Consider the following 22,678-nt stretch of genomic DNA (forward strand, 5'->3'; position numbering starts at 1 on the left):
GAAGTCCCGATTCTCATCGTATTTAAATCTATATAAAAATACCTCTCTTATCACATCACGAATTTTCGCTATTACCGCTTAGCACGATCACATTTTTCCTAGCCCTGGAAATGTTGTCATCCCTTGTGCAGCAAACTTGATTTCCAACTCCGGTCACAGTTGCATGATTACCGGAAAAGTAAGCCTATTTGTGCTTGTATTCCATTCAGAAGTTGGAAATTTATTTTGTATTGAGTGGTACAGTGAAGTTTTTTCGCGTGGTACGGTAGCCTATATCTGGATTAGGAACATAATTATGTGAAATTGACAGGCGTAGTGCATATTTGTCTTGTGATAGTCTAGGTATGGATACGAAGAAAGTTAAATTCCTTTCTAATGAAGAAAAGATAAAAATCATTCAGAAAGTGGACTGGCATCTGCATCTTTAAATGTGCAGAGGTCGTGAATATTGAACTCGCACCTTCGAGTTTCGACTGGATTGATTCGACTTGGTCAAAGATTTCAAAATGGCAGCCAGTCATTGTGTCGCAGTTGCACCTGGCCGAGAACAACCTCCAATCATTGTCTAAAAGAGTGTGACCAGAAAATAATGTTTTATAACCCACGGCTCCGAAATAAAAGGCTTCTATTAACATTTGTTTTAGAAAGAATGTGATCTGCATTAATACTTGGATGTTTTTATTGGCCCCCGTGCGTATGTTTTCGTATTTGTTGTTTGGTGTTTTTCACACTGTTCAGTGCACTTGTTATTTTATAAGGCCCAGCAGAAAAGTTTTTCATATTTGTTATTTTGTGTTTTTCACACCTTTTAATACTTTCCTGTCATCTTTAGAAACGGTAGATATACTGTAGTTTTCACTGTACCCGCGGATTCATGACGTAAAATGCCCTCATGTCGGAAAAAATCATATCTAGTGTTTCCATATCCTTGTTGTAGTTTATATTCGTATATTCAATAGTATGTTTTCTCGCTTAACACCTTCATTTTGGTTGTCCCCTGCAAAAACCTCTTAATGAGGTTTTACTGTATATATATCTACCTACATTTATATTGTTGTTTTTGTTGCTGTTGTTGTTGTTGTTGTACTTTAATGTTGGATAGTAAATATATAGGTCCTCACTCGTGATGAAACTCCCTCACCATTTAGAGGTTAGCTATTATTATTGGATGGCTGATTAAGTGATAAGTTTTAAATACTATTTTCAGAAATTCAGTGAACAGGGAAAGTCACATAACACTACAACACTGTACAAAATCAAGCATTAAACTTGTTTAATTATGTAAATATATTATGTTTTGCTGAATGAATAACAGAAATTTTACTTTTTTAATGGAAATACTGTCATTCCCATCCAAGGAATTATAAATCATAGCTGGTACGCTTAAACCCTGCATCTTTGTAAATTGTAACACAGCTGTTATAACGTGCCAGTTTTCTTTGAATGTATAAATATAAGAAAATTAAACTGACTGCTTATATCAAGCGCAGTATAAATTAAACCAGAACATGTTGAAAAGGTTGGTTTTCTTGCAATTATAGCATTCCATTTTTTTTAAACTGTACCCGAATGAGTAGTGAAGGACCACACAAAATAAGGGACTGCCAATGGGCAGAGGTTTACCCTGCAGTTGACTGTTGAAGAGTGACCCCCTTGTTTGGCGAGGGGCCTTATTTTATAGTTTTCCTGCCATGTTTCTGGGTTCTATCTAAGGTCATGTTAGAGAGAGAGACTATGGTTTTCTTGTATCAGCGTTTGTAGACCAAACTGGATGTTCAAACTGACTCTATTGAACAGGGCAGTTATCTTAACCTCCACGTTGTAGTTTGATCGACGATTGATCATGGGATCAAAGGTTATGATTAAATTTATGCCCCACGATTTCGCAGGCTTTCCGGCTTCAGTAGTGGCATCCTGTGTCTCTGACCAATCAAGAGACAACTCGGGTTGATTCTTGGAAACTGATATGTCATATTATTAAAGTTATTGCAGTATTTTATGGCGATGGCCTTCGAAAATTCTCACGATTGAAGTTCTGTAAACATTACAATTTAATCATCATTGATCTCAAAGTTAGCCAGATCATGTCCTCGCAAAATCATGGTGGCACTCCTGTCTTCCTCTACGGTTGTAATACAATTTTTGTATTGGTCTATGGGGTAAGCGGGAGTTTAAACATTCCTTCTCACAAGGCATGACCAACATTGCGACCATTTGCCCGCAGGCTTGGTCAGACAGTCACCCTAGAATTTTGGCATATGTGACAAGTCACATGGAGTAGAAAGTTTTGGCACCCTCTTGCTGTAGCATTAGTGGCTCTAATCGGATCTCATCTTGGATTAGCGTCTTAACTGAGAGTGCTTGTTTGTTTGGACATTTCCATGCTTTGTTATCTCTAGTGACAGCGTTCTGCTCCTCTCTTGCTAGTGTTGTGACTATCTCCGAAGCGAACACCTTGTGATAACAGAAAACTATATGCCATCCCAAACTGTGATATATCAATAACGCACCATCACAATCCACACAACGGTCACCAATGGCAACTACGCCGTGATGGGTACTGTTACTACGCCCTATACACCCTTACATAAACTATGTAAAGTACCGGTAGGCAATGGAGCGCACGAACAGGAAATAAACAATGGAGGCTAGGAATACACTAATAAGGAAAGGCAGAAGCACATGTACAAGAAAAACAAACTCACTTTGACAACAAACCAAGAACACAATCGATGAGTCAGAGCTAATGTTAAATGATCCAAAGGGACAGCGTGCGAAGGTAAGAACACAAAGAGAGAAGAGCGGGATTTCATTACCTGTACTATCAAAGGAAAGAGAATCTTAACACTTAAAAAAATTTTAAAAAATTAAATAACTCCCAAAATAAAATTCACAAATTTAATAATTAAGATAAGTTAAAATTATACAAATTTACATAGGTTTTTAAATTATGAGTTTCTGGAAACAACTACCATATATTTAGGAAAAACAGTCCCAAAGAAAATAAAGTCAAGTCTTAAACTGCACACAAGGCAAGGTAAAAATAAATTGAAATTAAATTACAGCAAACTCCCGATTATCCAGTTGCGGATTATCTGGCTTGCAGGTTATCCGTGCACCTCCGAGGTTTATTGTATTTTTTATTTTCGTCGCAGTATTTTGAATATGTGTGAACTGTGCACTTGAAATTCAAGTGTGCTGGTGGCATGCTTCGTTGGAAAACTAAACACTAAGCGATGTACAAAAGGCGCTAGGAAAGTTTCGCAATACACAAAAACGGTTGGCTGGACAACCCTGTTATGGTGAGGGGTGAAAACTGGTCTAGAAGAGGGCAAGGCTTGATCTTCACACCAGTTGTTACCAAGCAGTGGAATTAAAAGCAAGTTAAGATGTCAGTGTGGTCTAAAAGTGAATATCGCGCAATTATCTGCTACAGTTTTGCTCGTGGATTAACTGTTTTTTTTTTTTTGTTAGGGGCTTTACGTCGCACAGACACAGATAGGTCTTATGGCGACGATGGGATAGGAAAGGCCTAGGAGTTGGAAGGAAGCGGCCTTGGCCTTAATTAAGGTACAGCTCCAGCATTTGCCTGGTGTGAAAATGGGAAACCACGGAAAACCATCTTCAGGGCTGCCGATAGTGGGATTCGAACCTACTATCTCCCAGATGCAAGCTCACAGCTGCGTGCCTCTACGCGCACGGCCAACTCGCCCGGTGGATTAACTGTTGACCAGTGCCTGGAGGAAATGACTCGTGCTGGGGATAGACTGTCTACATCGGATAACAATTTTCCGCGGGTAGTACGCCTAGTACGCCTCTTCAGTGACACCTAGGCAATCTATGACGACAGCTAATGGTAGACCTGTTGAGGATCCAACCAGCCTTCGGGCTGAATACCAAACATACATACATACATACATACATACATACATACATACATACATACATACATACAAAGAGTTCCAGAGGGGAAATTTTGGGGTTGAAGACGATCCTCGCTCTGGGCAACAGTCTGAATCAGTGACTGAGGAAAACATTGAAGCTGTGAAGAAAATATTGCAGCAAGAGAGGTGGTTGACATGTCGGCAGATAGAAGAGACCCTCCACATCCCTGCACCAGCTATTCATTCAATTCTACACGACCATCTCCATGTTAGAAAGATTTGTTCCCTTTGGGTGCTCCATTCACTTTCAGAGGAACAAAGGGCACATCGAGTGAAATGGTGCCGAGAAATGCTAAAACAGTTTGAAAATGGGACTTCGCGTAACGTCAATAGAATCGTTACAGGTGACGAAACTTGGCTTTATTATTACAATGTCCCAACAAAATCCCAAAACAAGGTGTAGCTGTTTGAAGATGAGGATACTCCTGTGACTGTGAAAGCCAAGGTCAGTGAAGAAAAGGATGATTGCAGTATTCTTCACTAAACAGGGCATCCCGACTTGGGTTGTGCTAGAAACACAAAGGACAGTTACTGCGAAGTGGTACAGTAAGAGTTGTCTGCCTCAGGTCATCCAGGCTCTCAAGCAGCTCCGTCCAAAGTCACGGCTCAACACTTGGCTCTTGCATCACAACAATGCTCCAGCACATCGTGCTAATGTAGCAATGGATTTTCTTGCAAGATCAGGGTTGACTGTGCTTGATCACCCTCCATACAGTCCTGATCTTGCCCCATGTGACTTCGCACTCTTCCCAGAAGTGAAGATGAAGCTGAAAAGGCGGCGTTTTGTATCCGATGAGGAGTTTTTGGCAGCATGCGATCAAGAGTGTGAGAATGTAACTGAAGAAAAGTGGCAGAGTTGGTTCAGTGACGGGTTTTGACGTGTGGAGAAGTGTATCGAGTGTGGTGGAAATTATTTTGAAAAAGTCTAAAGCATTCACTCACATTGCAAAACTTTCCTAGTGCCCTTTGTACTGTACAGCAGTTCTTCGTTGGTGTTTTGTGATGGCAAAAGAAAGTGCTTTCAACTTTAGAAGAAAAGTTTGAATTAATTGACAAGTTTGAGAAAGGAGAATTGGTAAAGAAATTAACAAATTATTATAGGATTGGTGTTCAGACAGTAAGAGAAATTTAAAAAAGAAAACAGAATTGGTTAGAATTAGACGTAAGTAATTTTTATGTTGGTCTATTTTATTGTTGAAAGTGGTTATTGACTGTGTTAATTGTTTGACATTTATTACATTTTCAAACAGTATTGCATGTTCTGTATTATTCAAAGTTTCGTTGTGCATTAAAACACACAAAATTGTATTATGCATGTTTTTAGTTATCCCTGCAAATTTGTCCAGTGTTCATGTTGGATAATCGAGAGTTTGCTGTACATAAAATATAAATGCCAGGAATGCATGAAAAATAAAATTTGTAAAATAATTAACAATTATTCTGTCTATGTGAACCTTATATCGAATGGCAAAAATTGTATAAACATACATTAGCACGTCCTTCTTGAAGAGAAACTTTACATTAGAATATTATTATTTAAAAATTATAATCTTTCATTAAAATTCAGAGGAGAACTACCTCGGAGTTTCAAGATCACATCTATTGTGATACAGGGAGATAGCCTCTCACCTATTGTCTTCAGTCTCGTGCTCGACAAAGTCATAAAGATCTGGGAACTTACACTGAGCAATCTCAGAATGGAACCTATTACCATTGGAGCTGGAACATGCAAGATCGAGATCAGGAGCCTGGTCTTTGCAGATGACATCGTGATCCTAACCAACACTCTAAGAATGCTGCATATGCTATTCAATCCCTACACGGGACAGCAGTGAAGACAGGACTACAAATATCATACGGAAGACCAAGTACTTCGAGAATAAACACCCTGCGAAAGCCCCTTTGATGACCATCTATGGAAAGATTGGAAAAGTCAAACAAATCCGGTATCTTGGTGAATGGATCCACCCCAATGGTAGAGACGGAACCTCCATCTTAGATAGATGTGCCTAACTCAACACAGCATACCAACTGTCACAAAACCGTTACAACAAGAAGTGCATTTCGAAGTATGAAAAAATATGCCATTACAAAACTGTTGTCAAACCCCAGTTCTTATATGCTGCAGAACAGGAACAGGAAAGACATCATGGATGACCTGGAAAAAGTCGAAAGTGGAAAATAAACTACTAGTATCTAATATGCAGACCTTCCAGCTTCGAATATTATTATATTAATACACCAGTAACATAATAATAATCATCATCATAAAAAATCATTATAAATACAGTGCATGGGCATGATATGTACTATCTGTGCACCTTTTCTGGATAGATTTACACCCTAGTGCTGAATTGGTCGACCTCGGCAATCTTCGAGATTCGTACTGGCAACCTTTGAAACACAAACTATGAATCGCTTACTGTATGCATCGCTGTGCGACATCTGGCGTACACTTTACGTACTAGTACTGTCGTTATTTACACAGCAAAGCCAAACTATAGAATTCACTCTAGGAATAAGATTCGCATCGAGAAATGTTATATAATGTGTGTGTGACACAGTTGTTGGCTTAAGATAACAAAGGTTTAGCAAAATTCATATCAATCGATCATATTATCGATTCAATTCAGATTTCATTTCCATTCAGTTGGCAGTACTACTGGAACCGGAATTGCTCCCTCCTTACTCCTCAAACCCGTACACAAATCTATCGATAAAAAGTGCACAGATAGTACATATACACATACCATCACACATTTGATATCATAAATTCCTGACTTTGACGTTTGGTCCTTTGAAGTGTTTTCTAGAGTACTTTCAGGCCTTGTTTCTTGAAGGCATTAACTCTTTTGTTTGTGTTCTTCACATGGTTGAGGACGATGTATTTTTGTTGTTTATGTGTGGGTTTTTGTTGTTGTTTTTCTTTGTTTATTTTATAGTTTGTCTACTGTGTCAGGAGGGTGGTTATTTTCTTTTGCTATTTGTTGTATTATTTGTACTTATTGGTATGGAAATTGCTCTGTGTTTCATTATATTCAATCTTGCTAATTTGTGTGTATATGGGTGGTTTGATTCATAGTCTGTTATGTGTGATGTCTGAGTGGGTTTTCTGTGTATTTTGTATGACAGGTGGTCATTTGTACTTATTGTGATGTCTAAAAACTTGATATCCTTGTTAGTTTCTGGTTCCATTGTGAATTTGAATGATTTGTATTAAAAAGTCACTGTGTTTAATAACTGTTGTGCCAACCTGATTGAACACACACATTTAAAAACACCCCCCACTTGTACTAATTTAATTATTGAACAATTCACACATTTTGCATTAGCCCTTAATAAGTTCCACAGGAGGTTACTCTGACTTAAATTCTGGAATAAGGGTTAGGATATTCTTATCTGTTGTAAATTCTCTGGATTTATGCAGCGTCTTAGCCACTCTCGATGATTTAGTAGGTTATTATTTATCGCTAAAAATAATTTCTTTCAAGATACTCTTTAATTCAATTTCATACTTTTATTTCATCAAAATCATTAACTTTCATTCACTCCCTAATACACAGTAATAAATAAATAATAATAAAACTACAAATACACTTACAGGAATGGCATTGATGTCACTGGAAACGAATGAAAATGACATCATGGAAAATTACTTGTAAACTAACCAGTCCATTAAATGCGCATTCAGCAACCCCTATATAATTTCCCAAAACAAAATATAATAATAACAACAACACAACAATAAAAACATAAAGTATAAGCTAAAAGTACAATTCAAAGGAGCATTGATATCACCCGAAGCATGAGCTAACTGAAAGTTATGAACAAACTAGCCAGCTGGCCTCAGGCCAATGATAGAGCATAACACCACCTCGCGCTCTTTGTTGGAGTAGTAATGTACTACTGGAACACTTCCTTATGATAAGTTTTAACTTTCAAGTATTAAAGTATAAACAGAATTTAAACATAAATGTTTCTACATTTCTTGACAATTTTCAGCAATTTAAAAAAGTGTGATTTGATAGAATCTCATGATGTTCTTTCAAGAACGAAAGATGGCATCCTTCGTTTAATAGTGTTGGTTTTCTTGTGTTTTTTTGTAAAGGTACATTGTAGTATTGTGGGTGTTCTGTTTGGTGTTTGACAGACTGAAAAGCTTTAAAGTTACATTAAATGAGTAGAGACTGAAAAGTATGGCTGGCTTTTAACAGAGAGAAAAATCTCACATTACTTTAGGTAGCCTTTTTGGAAATGTCTACTTACTATGAGAATCTTACTAAATGGTCAAGTGTCACTGTACCTGTTCTTCAAAAGGAATGTTTGTAATTTTTATGGATATACTCTCTTTTAAATTCAAGATATTTTTTTATTGGAATCCTTTGTTTAGTTTCATCAGTTGTCATTTGTTCAGGGATGAGTACTGTTGCTGTATATTTTATTTATATATTTTAGTATTATGGCACAGTTATTTCATCTCACCTCATTCCTGACTTTGTGTCAGGAAACAAGACTTAGGAGTAGACATACATACATAACATGGCACAGTTGCTGTACATGCAAATAGTTTTGAAATATTACATGATAAATAGTTTTGAGAACTAATATTATTGTTACATTGTTCAGAACTTCACCGTGGTTCTTGCGGTGATGATACCGGTAACTATTTTTCTTCATATCATGTGAGTAATGATGGGTAGCTCATGAATGAGTAGTTCAAAATTAATGCTTCATTCCTATGAATTGTGAATTCTGTTGTTGATGTTGTTGATGTTGTTGTTTGAGTTATCAGTCCATAGACAGGTTTGATGCAGCTTCCATGCCACCCTATCCTTGCTAACCTTTTAATTTCTACATAACTGCTGCATCCTACATCTGCTGTAATCTGCTTGTCCTATTCATACCTTGGTCTACCCCTACCATTCTTACCCCCTACACTTCTCTCAAAAACCAACTGCACAAGTCCTGGGTGTCTTAAAATGTGTCCTATCATTTAAGGTCAAATTTAGCCACAACAATCTCCTCTCACCAATTAGATTCAGTATCTCTTCATTCGTGATTCAGTCTATCCAGTTCACCTTCATCGTTCTTCTGTAACACCACATTTCAAAAGCTTCTATTCTCTTTCTTTCTGAGTGAGTTATCATCCATGTTTCACTTCCACACATTGCTACACTCCAAACAAAAGTCTTCAAAAACATTTTTCTAATTCCTATATCGATATTCCAAGTGATAAAATTTCTTTTCTTTTTTAAGAAAGGCCTTCCTTGCTTGTGCTAGCCTGCATTTTATGTCCTTCTTACTTCTGCCATTGTGAGTTATTTTAATACCCAAGTAAGAATATTCATCTACTTCCTTTAAGACTTCATTTCCTAATTTAATATTTCCTGCATCACCTGGCTTAGTACGACTGTACTCCATTATTTAGTTTTGGACTTACTTATTTGCATCTTGTACTCCTCACCTAAGACTACGTCCATACCATTAAGCAACTTCTCCAGATCTGATTCAGTCTCAGATAAAAGAACAATATCATCGGCAAATCTCAGGGTTTTGAATTCATCTCTTTGGATTGTGATTCCCTTTCCAAATTCCTCTTTGATTTCCTTTACTGCCTGTTCTATATAAACATTAAAAATGAGGGGGGACAAACTTCACCCTTCCCTCACCCCTTTCTGGATTACTGCTTCTTTTTCATAGCCCTCGATTCTTATTACTGCAGACTAATTTTTAATATAGATTGTAGATAATTCTTCTTTCTCTGTACGTGATCCCGATCACCTTCAGAATCTCAAATAGCCTGATCCCATCAATATTATCAAATGCCCTTTCTAGATCTACGAACCCCATGTATGTGGGCTTGCCCTTCTTAATTCGATCCTTTAAGATCAGACATAAAGTCAGGATTGCTTCACGTGTCCCTACATTTCTTCTGAAGCCAAATTTATCTTCTCCCAACTCAGTTTCAACTTGTCTTTCCATTCTTCTGTAAATATGTGTTAGAATTTTACAGGCATGAGATACTAAACTAATGGTGCGGAAGTTTTCACACTTGTCAACACCGGCTCTCTTGGGAATAGGTATAAAAATATTTTGCTGAAAATCGGATGGCACTTCTCCTGTCTCAAACATCTTGCACACTAAATGGTATGAACTCGCCATGCTGGTTTCTCCTAAAGCAGTCAGTAATTCAGAGGGAATGCCATCAATTCCAGGTGCTTTGCTCCTATTTAGGTCTCTCAAAGCTCTGTCGAATTCTGACCTCGAAATTGGGTAACCCATTTCATCAGCATCAACAGCCTCTTGTTCCAGAACCTTATCATCTATATCCTTACCTTGATACAACTGTTGGATATATTCCTGCCATCTGTCTGCCTTGTCTTCTTTCCCTAGAATTAGTTTTCCATCTGAGCTCTTAATATTCATACATCTAGTTTTCCTTTCTCCAAAGGTTTCCTTGATTTTCCTCTGTGCACATCTACCTTTCCTAGGACCATACAACTTTCAACATCAGCCGTACAACAGTATCAACAGAGCTAAGCCATGTTGAGTATTATTACAAGGCCATATCAGTCAATCATCTAGACTGCCACCCTGGTTAACATCTGACAGGCTGCTACCCCCTTTTCGATGAACCATTCGTTAGTCTGGTCTCTCTACAGATACCCGTCCAATATGGTTGCACCTGCGGCTCGGCTATCTGCTTCATTGGGACGCGCAAGCCACCCCACTGCAGCAAGGTCACATGGTTCGCACTCAATTTTATTGAACTGGTAGTTCAAACACTTCACAGTTCTCGCACTTCATGACATTCACAACTCATTTGATTCGTCCGTCGCTCACTCACTCGCTCTCTTCCTCCCTCCCACTATCTGCGTGATTCATTACCCCTTCACTCCCAGGCCCTTCGTACCTGTGAACTGTGTTCTTACAAGTATTTCCTTCTTTATATGAGACAGGTTTCTCTGATTATAATAATAATAATAATAATAATAATAATAATAATAATCTATATATTAAAAGGATTTACTAAAAACAGATGTGGCAAATCTGTCCGTCCGTTCTACTGGACCAGTTTGCTTCATTTTTGTTTCATTCTCTCTGGAATCACCTGCCGGTGAATCATGAGATATTGTTAGGTCTCTAAATTCAGCCAACTTTGAGTGATCATAAAATCAAATCTTTAATTGCAGGTGAAGGCTTACCCTAATCGTCAATACATTCTGTACTTAGCAGGTTCCTAAGCGACTAACACTTTGATTAATATTTATTTATTTGTCTTTTTGAAAGTACACAGGCAGTAGGCCCAATACAGTACCTTTTTAGCACAACAGTACTTGTAATGCAAACATGTAAGTAAAGGTAATACATAATAATAATGCTGAAGATAATAAAGACAAGGAAGAAGAATGAATGGAAAACACATATACAGAGAAAGTAACCATGCAAAGTACATCAATGATTATTTCTACACTAAGAAAAATACTGGAATTGAAACAAGGAAATAACTAGAGTAGTAAGTGACTATAATAATAAATACCTGTTATATACAAAAAGGAGCCTGAATTAATAAATTAGAAACGCTGGCCTTTAAGTGTGTATTAATGACAGTGTGTGATTCAGAAAATATATCTCTTCCTGCAGCAAATGTGTTGTAAAATCGTAGCATTTTAATAAATGGCGAGTTCAAGTGATGAGATGTTCTGGATCTTGGAACTTGCAATACTGTGTTCATGCGAGCTACAGCTCGTGGAACATGAAAAGAGATAAGAGCAGCTCTGTGGAATTAAATTTATTTCTTACAATTTTATTTAGTTTTTAGAGAAATAATTATTCTTCTGTTGCGCAATTACATCTGAATATGTGATTTTCGTGCTTCGTAATGTCATTGTACACAGCCATGTTTGATTACTACCTGTCAAGCTGGAGAGTACACACTTCCTCTGATACTCTCTGATTCTGTAACCTTTCCCAGCTTACATATATATTCAACAGATGGCAGAGCGTTCCTAATAGACTTACATGCTGCTAAGAGACAAAAGTTTATGTACAAACAGACCCCATCATGACATACGCCTTAGACATTATCTGGGAACACCTATTGAAGGATAACCTAGCTATACTAGAAAGAGTGAAGGCCATCTATATATTAAAAGAGTTTACTAAAAACAGCTTTGGCAAATCCTTCCATCCGTTCTACTGGACCGATTTGCTTCAGTTTCGTTTTATTATCTCCGGAATTACCTATCGGCGAATCATAAGACATTGTGATAGGTCTCTAAGTTCAGCCAACTTTGAGTAATCATAAAATCAAATCATTAAATGATCACTCCAGTAATTGCAGGCAAAGGCTTACCTTACCCGCAATACATTCTGTACTTAGCAGGTTGGTAAGTGACTAACACTTTCATTAATATTCTGATATATGTGATTTTCATTCTTGCCAACAGCCATATTTGATTACTACTTGTCAAGCCAGAGAGTATAACCTCCTCTGATCAAGGAAGAATACCATTCACTGCTAGATACTCTTTGATTCTCTAATCTTTCCCAGCTTCCAAATATATTCAACAGATGGCAGAGTGTTTCCAATAACTTGCATGCTGCTAACCGAAAAAAGTCTATATACAAACAGACCCCATCATGACATACTTCTTAGACATTATCTGGGAACACCTATCGAAGGATAACCTAGCTACACTTGAAAGAGTGAAGGCCATGTATCTTAAAGTTCTCTGCCTGGCAAAAAACCTCCTTTGAGCTCCCAAGACAACCGTTCTATATAGAAGAACTGCGATTAAAAGTAGCATTCCCTTCTACAACACAATACGAAGCTTTATATCAAGAACAGGATAAAAAAGATGGCATGATGTCAGAATGGATGAATTCTGACTACGAACTGTAGCATACCGTAACACGCTCCTTATTAAATGTTCATAAAACTATTGAAAAGGCAGGCAAACAACATGACTATGACAGCCATATCAAGACGAGTTATCTCACCTATTTATAACGAATGCTGTGGAGCGCTACGGATTCTGTAGTATATCTGAAAAAAAGTCCTCTGCCTGCGAGAAGCGCTTCTTTGAGACTAACCTATGAGTTAAAAATTTCATTGTTCCGTATTGAAGAATATTACAGTTAAAATTGAAATAATTGATAAATAGATTCAATCTATTCAATACAAAAGAATAAGAAATGTAGTAAATTACATTCCCATTTAATAATTAGAAATGGTACCGGTTTCGACCCTAGTCCAGGTCATCGTCAGCCGATTGAAACATGAAAAACAATGCATAGGAATAGGAAAAGATTAAGTACACTCCAGATCAGTAGAAGAGGCGATATAAATGAAAGGGGGTAGACACTGTAAAAATCAGATGAAGTAAAATGAAAGTCAGTCAAAAGAAAACAGTGCGCAATTCTCTGAGCGGCAGCATGGTACACGCAGCGCTCGGCAAAGTCTCACAATGTTTACGAATAGCGGAGAATGGTTAAATGAGCAAGTTTTTAAACACTGTCAGGCACAAAGTCACATCACAATTGAAGATCCATGATCGTGCAGGAGTTGAGGATGAGTGGATCCATTGAAGCAACTTGTCAGCTCCCAGTGATCAGCGCGACACATTCAATATCAGGCATAATCCATAACGCGCTTCTTATTAAATGTTCATAAAATCATTGAAAAGGCAGGCAAACAACATGACTATAACTGGCATGTCAAGACTTGTTATCTGACCTATTTTTAACAAATGTTGCGGAGCAGCATGGGTCCTCTAGTAATAATAATAATAATAATAATAATAATAATAATAATAATAATAATAATAATAATAATGTTTATTGATGGTGTAAAACCATGTTACAGAGTAATATGTAACTAAGACATTTTTTATAAGGTACAAAGAAGAAATTGTTAATGTAAATATCAAATTATCTCATACAGTATAAACAATTTAGATATCCATGTATAATTGTTCCCTACTTACCATGTATTCTTTGCAGGTTTTTCTTTTGTATAATATTGTATATACTTGTCAGTTCTGTAAATTCCATACGCTTAATAATAATACAGTATAATTTGACAAATAGGCTACGTTACCAATGAATATGTATTTAGTACATTTAATTGTCTAGCTTTATTCATAAGGTGAGAGTATGAAAAGTTAAATATATCTGTATCTGACTTTTTCACATTTATCATCATTCTTTACAATGGACTATGGAAACCATAGTTTGTTCTGTGCCAGTTTGTTATAAAGAACTGATTTAATCTCATATAGGTACCTTGTACCTGTCAACAATTGTCTAGATGCTGTAAGCGCATAAGCCATTGGATGTCCATAATGACATACCTCTACCATCTCTTAGTAATATGTTAAAGTATTATGAAGCTTTATTGAGCGAGTGAGACACTGTGAAAAGTGATGATCCTCATATTTTAGATTTTTCAGTTCCTTGTTATAAGCAGTTACATCCAACATGAACTTCCTTTTCTTTTTTTTCAATAAGTTAGTTGATTTAGCAAGAAATGGCAGCACAATTCAGCTTCATTTTCATAACAAGCCACATATCTGCAGTAAACTATCACAATCCACATTTCCAAGTAGTACATGTTCCTGAAGAAGTGCTTTCTTCTAAAGAAAATGGTAAACAAAACACTGAAGATGAAGATATTATTGTCTGAGATGATAGTTGATCCTGATTACACTGAAATCCTGGATGATGAAAGTTCATCAGAAAATAGTGAGCAGAAACGTTTTCCAGATGGCTAGTAGCTGTGTTGTTTACCATGATTGTGGTTCTGAATGTTGGTTGTATTACCCGACCAAGGCGAGTGGATCCGCGGAAAGAATGTGAACTAGCGCTGTGATGTACGCGCAACGCACGGATATACCGTATAGTCTGGTTAGATGATATGCTGCCTCAACCAACGAGCTAGAATAACAGAGAGAGGTAGAAGTGCTGCCTGACTGAAGCTAATTGAACGAACGTTCGCCATGTTATCAGTGGTCACATAAACAACGGGGCATGGCTGTCAAATGACAAAAAAATGAAAATATGCATTATAGAATCACTAGTGCAAAATTAAAGACCATTATCTGAAATCTTAGAGCATTAGGCCTAATAATCATATGGTGCAAATAGTGCCACTTCATCCATGTTGCAAGGAGAGACCAACATCACGATCAGTTGATTGTAGGGTAGTTCAAAAAGGATATAAGGAGAATCGTCATACAGTGACATACAAACAGGCCATGACATCGAAACAAGAGCGTTACCCTGCTTAGCTGTTGTGGTCATAGCATAATTCCAGGGTGGCAAAGGGTGGAAGTTGTCCCCTACAATATTTTGAAGGAAACAAAATTTTTGTAATATTACATAGAAATAATTTATAAGAACGTTTTTCGTTACTCTGTTTAATGTTTGCTCATTGAACCAAATGGAAGATACAAATAAGAAATATATCCAACAAAAATCTGCCGTTCTTGCATGTAAGTAATTTACTTTAATTGAACTTAAAAGACTTCATTTTGTGTAAAAATATGATGTGATCAGATTATATAAGATAAAGACAAGTTCTGTTTTTTGTTCATGTTGTCGGCTTTATTCTTACTTTTATGGATAAGAACAGGCCAAGTAGCAAATACATTTGAATTAGACCTGCTTTTAATTCTTTGTGAACATCCTTTACTTTACAGAGGTTTATTTATTAAATTAAAATTATTATATATAATATTAAAAGAAAAGATGGAGAATATTAGGAATAATTTTGTGGTCACAAATTGCTCTCAAAAGTGAAGCCCAGGGACTCTCTGGTAATTCTTACCCCCACCCCAATCGAAATGCTCAAATTACACCGATGGTTGTGGCTAAGTGTAAATTACATTAAAAGCCGAGGACGTAATTGAGTATTTATGACAGAAATCCTTTAAAAGAAAAGTTCCTGTGATAGGTTACAACCTCATTCTGATCATTTTTTTAAACTTATTTCAACCCGATGAGTACCACTATATTGTTTAACGTAATTGTTTATAAACTTATAATGAAGGGGACATGGAGGCCCTGGGTTTGATTCCCAGCCAGGTCAGGCATTTTTACCTGGACCTGAGGGCTGGTTCGAGGTCCACTTTGCCTACATGATTAGAATTGAGGAGCTATCTGACGGTGAGATGGCAGCTCCGGTCTAGAAAGCCAAGAATAACGGCTGAGAGGATTCGTCGTGCTGACCACATGACACTTCGTAATCTGCAGGTCGCTTGGTAGGCCAAGGCCCTTCAAGGGCTGTAGTGCCATGGGGTTTGGGGGGGGGCATCTACAATAAACACTTCATAAATTCCACACACAGCAGTAAAATACTGTATTTCCCCTGCTTTGTGTATGTTTGACTGAAACAGGCCCAATGCTCAAGCACAAGACACAGGGAATGACACATAGCCTTCAGGACCAGTCTTTTTCTTCCTCCTCTTCTTCCGCTTTCCCCCCCACACTTGTGGGAATGCAGGTGCGATTGTGTTGCACATGTGGATTTAGCCCTGTTTTACGGCTGGATGCCCTTCCTGACGCCAACCTTTTGTGGAGGTATGTAAAATTACTAGTGTGTATACCAAGCAGGCTGGACGTACAGTTAGGGGCGCACAGCTGTGAGCTTGCATTCGGAGGATAGTGGGTTCAAACCCCACTGTCAGCAGCCCTGATGATGGTTTTCCGTGGTTTCCCATTTTCACACCAGGCAAATGCTAGGGCTGTTCCTTAATGAAACCATGGCTGCTCCCTTCCCACTCCTAGCCCTTTCCTATCTCACCGTCGCCATAAGACCTATCTGTGTCGTCTTCTCCTTTCCTAGCGTTTAGTCCTGCATTGGTGTAGGATCTGCTATTAAACATGCCATCCTCCACTTTCTGCGGTCAAAGGTGTCAGCTTCATGATGCCTACAAGATTCATGTCTTCCTTGATATAATACCAAAGTACTTGGTCCGTTTTTGGACATTATAAATTTTCCAGCTGACTCCTTTCTGGTTGCCAGTGATTCGCCCCAGTGTGCTCATCAGTTGGTAAATAGCACACCCACCAAGACACATGGGTAGTGCATTCCGTGGAGGCAAAATATTTCAGGTTCCCTATGGGAATCAACATTTATATCATTCCTTGATGTAGTCGAATCATTGCTTCTTGGGACGACCTCGGGATCGAGACCTCCAAGATCAAATTGGAGGGCTGTGTGTATCATTGAGTCTGCAGGGCTTCGGACGACATGACCATACCATCTAAGTCGTGCTTCTTGCATCTTCTATGGGATAGGTGCCGCTCCCAATCGCCTTTGGACATCTTCATTTCTGACATTGTCCAGTCTTCTAAGACCCAGTGACCAATGTAACATTTTCATCTCCATACTGTTCATGCTTCTTAGTTGTAGGCCAACATTCCGACCCATAGAGTGCAACTGGTCGGACCATGAATTTGTAGACTTTACGTTTCAGGCGGGTGAGAATTTTCTTTTCACATACACACTAGTGACCTGACACCACTTCAGCCATGTAGCATTTACTCGTGCTCGAGTGTCTGGTAATGTCTTTCCGTCTGAGGTGATGAGTGATCTAAGGTATTTAAAATGGTTGGCTTTAACTAGGTCTTGCCCGTCGATGCAGGTAGTATCAGCAGTCTGCAAGTCACATTGCACATACTCTGTTTGAGTGATGTTAAGGTGCAAGCCATATTCCCCTAAACGGTCTTTCCAAATTAGCAGGGGATTTTCCAGATTCCTTCGGAACTGATCCGCTGTGATTGCTGACTTGATTTTAAATGAAACAGAATTAAAATATTCATGAAATAAAATACTCAATCGTTGGACTATGTAGTCTCACTTATTACTTACCTGATTACTTACACATACAATTGTTGATGGGCGCCAGCTACAAATAAATGTAACGATAATAGAATGAGAATCTTGAATATCTCTAGGGTGTAGGGTAATAAGCTTACTTTGACAGCATAACATATAGGTTCTGGGAAAAGGACATGTCATTTGGTTTCTCAATTAAAGTTTAAGGTTATCTGATCTACCATTGAAATAAAACAATTAATTGTATTTGATACTAAACAAAATATATTCTTTAACCTTTTCACTGCCGAATTTTGATGAGCGGGCGATCCCTCTGGGCCGTTCTTTTTTTAAGGAAGGAGCACTTTTACAGATACGTATTTACTGATATTATTAATGGAATGCGTATCATCCCCTTAACCCAGCAGCCCAATACGGTGTCGGGGATGAAGTGAGATTATGTTTTACACCATATTTTTACGGCCGGATGCCCTTCCCGATGCAAATCTCAGTTGAGAATATAATGAATATGAAATGAATGATTGTGAATGGAACTGGGTAAGGAAGGGGAAGGAGTCGGCTGTGGCTTACGAATAGGAACTGTCTCGACATTTGCTTGGGAGTGCAAAAAGAAAAAAAACATTCCCGGGACAGCTGACGGTGGGGTTCGAACCCACTCGCCTGCCGAGTGCAGAGCTTCGCTCCATAGCCGTAGCATGTTAATACGCGCGGCTACTCCACTCGAAGATACTATTAGTGAAATATAATTTAAAATTGTTGATCCAAGAACTGGTAATATCAAAAAAGCAATATATCTGAGAAAGGGGTGACAATTCTGCATGAGATTCATCATTACTACTTTGTCTCACATTTTTTTGTAGTTCAGTATCGTCACTTAGATATTCTGCATCTTTGTTATCAAAATATAGCACTCCAGAATCACTATTTATGAGGAAACATTCAATTTCTTCGTAAACAAGAAATGAATGTATACTTCAAGACACCATGATGGCTACACGTAAGCGGGAAAGATGTTCCACTCCAACGATGCTGAAATAACACCAGAACACTTTCAAAACACGTGAAATGGAGTGGTATATCTGCCGTGCAGAACTTCTTTGAGCATTTCCATGGAATCTCAAAGCATAACACTATATCGAGATCATTTGTGAGATCGGTGAAGTACAAACCTAACCAAAACGTATATATACGGGTTTGGCCGACGAGGCACGGTGTTCTATAACGTATATATACGGGTTTGGCAGTGTGCTGTGGGATAGTGTGCTATATCGGAAGCCATATTTTGGTCATGCTAGCCCGGGAGGGCAATATAGCAAGTGGAGATGCAATTCTCCCCTAGTACGTTGGCACTGCATTGTGCTTATCACATGTATGGCTTGCAGTGGTGTCGCTATCGGCGTGCTAGCCGGCCAGTGTCTTGGAAAAGGTGCGGTATCCAACTGATGAGCCTATGCCGCACTCTGGGCTAAACACTGGTAACTTTTGACAATTGAGTTTCCTGAATTTTGTTTCTAGCTATCTCAATCGGAAGCCATGTTTTGGTCATGCTAGCCCGGGAGGGCAATATAGCAAGTGGAGATGCAATTCTCCCCTAGTATGTCAGCACTGCATTGTGCTTATCACATTTATGGCTTGCAGTGGTGTCGCTACCGGCATGCTAGCCGGCCAGTGTCTTGGAAAAGGTGCGGTATCCAACTGATGAACCCATGCCGCACTCTGGGCTAAACACTGGTAACTTTTGACGATTGAGTTTCCTGAATTTTGTTTCTGTTCACTACTTGTTCACTATTCTTAACGATATTTTTTTTTTTTTTTTGACAATGAACTTAAGAGTCAAATGTTTATGCACACAACAGTTTCATTATCTGCACTAAAATTCTTGCTATGAATGCACCAAATCTATTTCTCTAGAAATCCTTATCCTTCGATTAGGGCAGAAACACCCAAAGATTTGCCGATTTTTTACTTACGGAGAAGTACACAACGTGATCGATCCATGCTAATCTAATATAATGTACACTGCATTCTATAACACCATCACTCAAATACACTGATAAAAATATACTTAACCTATACGGCACTACATGCAAACACGAAATAATTAACCTTCCATGTAAAAGCACCTGGCGACTCAAATACATCAAATAAGTCTTTATCAGTATTGAAAATGACTAAGAATGATCACAAGCAGACTCGAAATAATTATTTCACAAATTATTACTTTAAGCTCGTGACCGCGATCACATACAACCTATGCATGACCCGCGTTCATGGCCATATTGCTGCTAATCGAAACCTACCTTCAGGTCTGAGTATTGTAGTTGGTCTTGGTTGGTGCTACAATTGTTCTTGTTGGCTGACTGTACTGCGATTACGTCATGTTCGTTACTAGTGGCGCTGTGCTGTACAGGACTCCACTCGCCTTGGTCGGGTAATAACTATTTATGTTGTGATATAAAATACCTTTTGCAAAAGTATTATTATTATTATTATTATTATTATTATTATTATTATTATTATTATTATTATCATCAAATCATAATAACGCATACTACTAACTGTTTTCATTGCATCATGTGAAATTTACAAAAACCGTACTGTAATTTCTTTAACATGCCAGGCTGGGTAGTGTAGGCAGTAGTGTGTTGGTCTCCTGAGCTCAAGTTGGTGGGGTCGATCCTGGCTCACTCCGGTGATACTTGTGTATCCGAAAACCATAAAAGTAGTTAGTGGGACGTAAAAGCAATAACATTGTTATTTATTCCCTAAATTTGTTAATTTTATTAAACATAATAGTCTACATTAAACATTTTTCTTCCTTTCCTAGGTGGTAAACAAAGCACTTCAGCCAGAACTTCAGAAATAGATGTTTTCTTGTATTGTCTGTTGTTCACTACTTTATCAGTATTGCATGTAAACAGTTACAACCCTAAAATTGACAGGCACATTCAGTGTTTAATATACTCTAATTACCTCTAATACTGGTTCTGTATGCATTTTTTTTCTCCAGGATGTTATAAAGAAGGATTACATGTACCATTGTATTGAGTAAGATGTTTCAAAGGTTACAAATTTTAGGAGTAAATATTTTGTGAAAATTCATTCCTTTATATCTCAGAACTTGCAAAATTTTTGTTGTCATTATTTACCCCTGAAGTCTTCAGTTGCAGAGGACAGTCATCATCTGTTCAGAATGTATTCTTCATTGCTTATTGATGCTTGTTGTAAATGGATGATGGTGAATGATTTGATGACCATTGTATCTGCTGTAGTAGACCGATGAGCAAAGCTATAGATGTCTGCAATCTACTTGAATCTTAGTTACAATTTTACTACCTATAGGACTGACACATTTTTACCCATGAGAGATTGAAAGCATTTATATTCCAGCATGAAAATAATTAATGAAGAAGACTGTATTGTAAGAAAATGAAAGTTGCCTCCAACGATTGGGATTCATTAGCATTAAAAGTGTCTTCCTCTTATGATCTATGGAAGGTCAATTTCTAATTGTCTTGTGTTGCAGCTGTGGAGAAATGTGCATATTGTTTTGTTTTTGTAACAAATGTTGATCAGAATATGGTGGTTTACTTCATTTTTAGCTTCAAATATCACACTCAACTTGGGTAAACTTATGGATGCAAAATCTACTGCTGTGAAAGCTTTAACTGGAGGCATCGTTCATTTATTTAAACAAAACAAGGTAATGAACTTTATTAGTTATTTTAATTTATTGAGTCATTTATATTTCTGTACCTCTGTGTCAACAGTCTTCTGTTACTGTATATCGTCCAAGGAAAGCACAGTGCTAGAGTAATCACTAACTGGTTAGGCGTATGCTTGAAAATTTAATATTAATGCATGTAAAACACTTAAAACACTCAGTGTTTCGCTGATGCATGTCTTGTTAGATGGTGTATGGGCATTTTGGTATTACTAGTGAATAGACAAGACTTTTGATTAGAATATGTATACATTACATTTTGACTGTTATAACCTTTCTTCTTCAGTTTGCAAGCATTTCTGAAGGGATATCATTGGTAACTGTAAAATACTTGCTGCATTAATTTTCTTACACTTTGATTCAATATCTTCCATAGTATTGACAGTATTAACACGTTGAGTGCCAGCCCGAATTTCATAGGATTGCCGTCGAGTGCCGTGAGCTAGTAACATCAAGTTACTCCCTGGTGCCAAAACGTTGACAGGCTTAACCAAGCAAATGATCACTCAAATGAGGATGCATTTATGATATATTAGGTCAACTTATTATGCGTATTAGATAAAATATTGCGACCCCATATGGGGTCGTATTGGTCATTACGAACTGTACACGTACACGCGCACCCATATGGGGTCGTACTTATACAGTAGTTACTGTCCCGACGCTCGGTCATTCATACCTTTTCCTTTGCAGGGACGAGTTTTATGCTGTTGATTATGCGAGATGTGTTAGCTTGTTCATACGGAGACGTAAAAAGTAGGATCCCCGATGTTAGGCCAGGAAATGTTTGTAAATGACGATCTTTCGATTTTAGGTTAGGACATTTTCGTATAAAGTGTATTTATATAAAATAGTGAAAAATCATGTAAATTTGGTTAATTAGGATGTAACAAAATAGTATTATAAGAAGAATTCGTTGTTACGGAATATTAAATAAGAATATAATTTTATTTGTATTTCATTTGAGTAAGAGAACCTAGCAGCGATAATTGTGCAACATGGGAAACCAGTGACTATGTTGTTGAAGACGGTCATAACTGTTGCAACAGCTGGCTTGGAAACCCAGAATACAGTGGGGATGTGTATGCTGAAGTCTCTAATTCATCAATATGGAAGAATGTGTGAGATCGCTATTTGCTCTGTACTGGGTTCAAAATCACTGTAACT

General features: G+C 37.7%; 1 protein-coding gene across 1 annotated transcript in view; it reads left to right on the forward strand.

The window, feature by feature from the left end:
• Window positions 1-22,678, forward strand: part of LOC136857712 (dihydrolipoyl dehydrogenase, mitochondrial) — a 132,937-nt gene that overhangs the window by 5,423 nt on the left and 104,836 nt on the right. Inside the window, exon 4 of the mRNA XM_067136584.2 lies at window positions 21,390-21,490. Within this exon, the coding sequence (XP_066992685.1) occupies window positions 21,390-21,490 (101 nt within the window). The remainder of the gene's footprint in view (window positions 1-21,389; window positions 21,491-22,678) is intronic.

The sequence above is a fragment of the Anabrus simplex genome, chromosome 1 (genome assembly GCF_040414725.1).
Source record: "Anabrus simplex isolate iqAnaSimp1 chromosome 1, ASM4041472v1, whole genome shotgun sequence".
Classification (NCBI taxonomy): domain Eukaryota; kingdom Metazoa; phylum Arthropoda; class Insecta; order Orthoptera; family Tettigoniidae; genus Anabrus; species Anabrus simplex.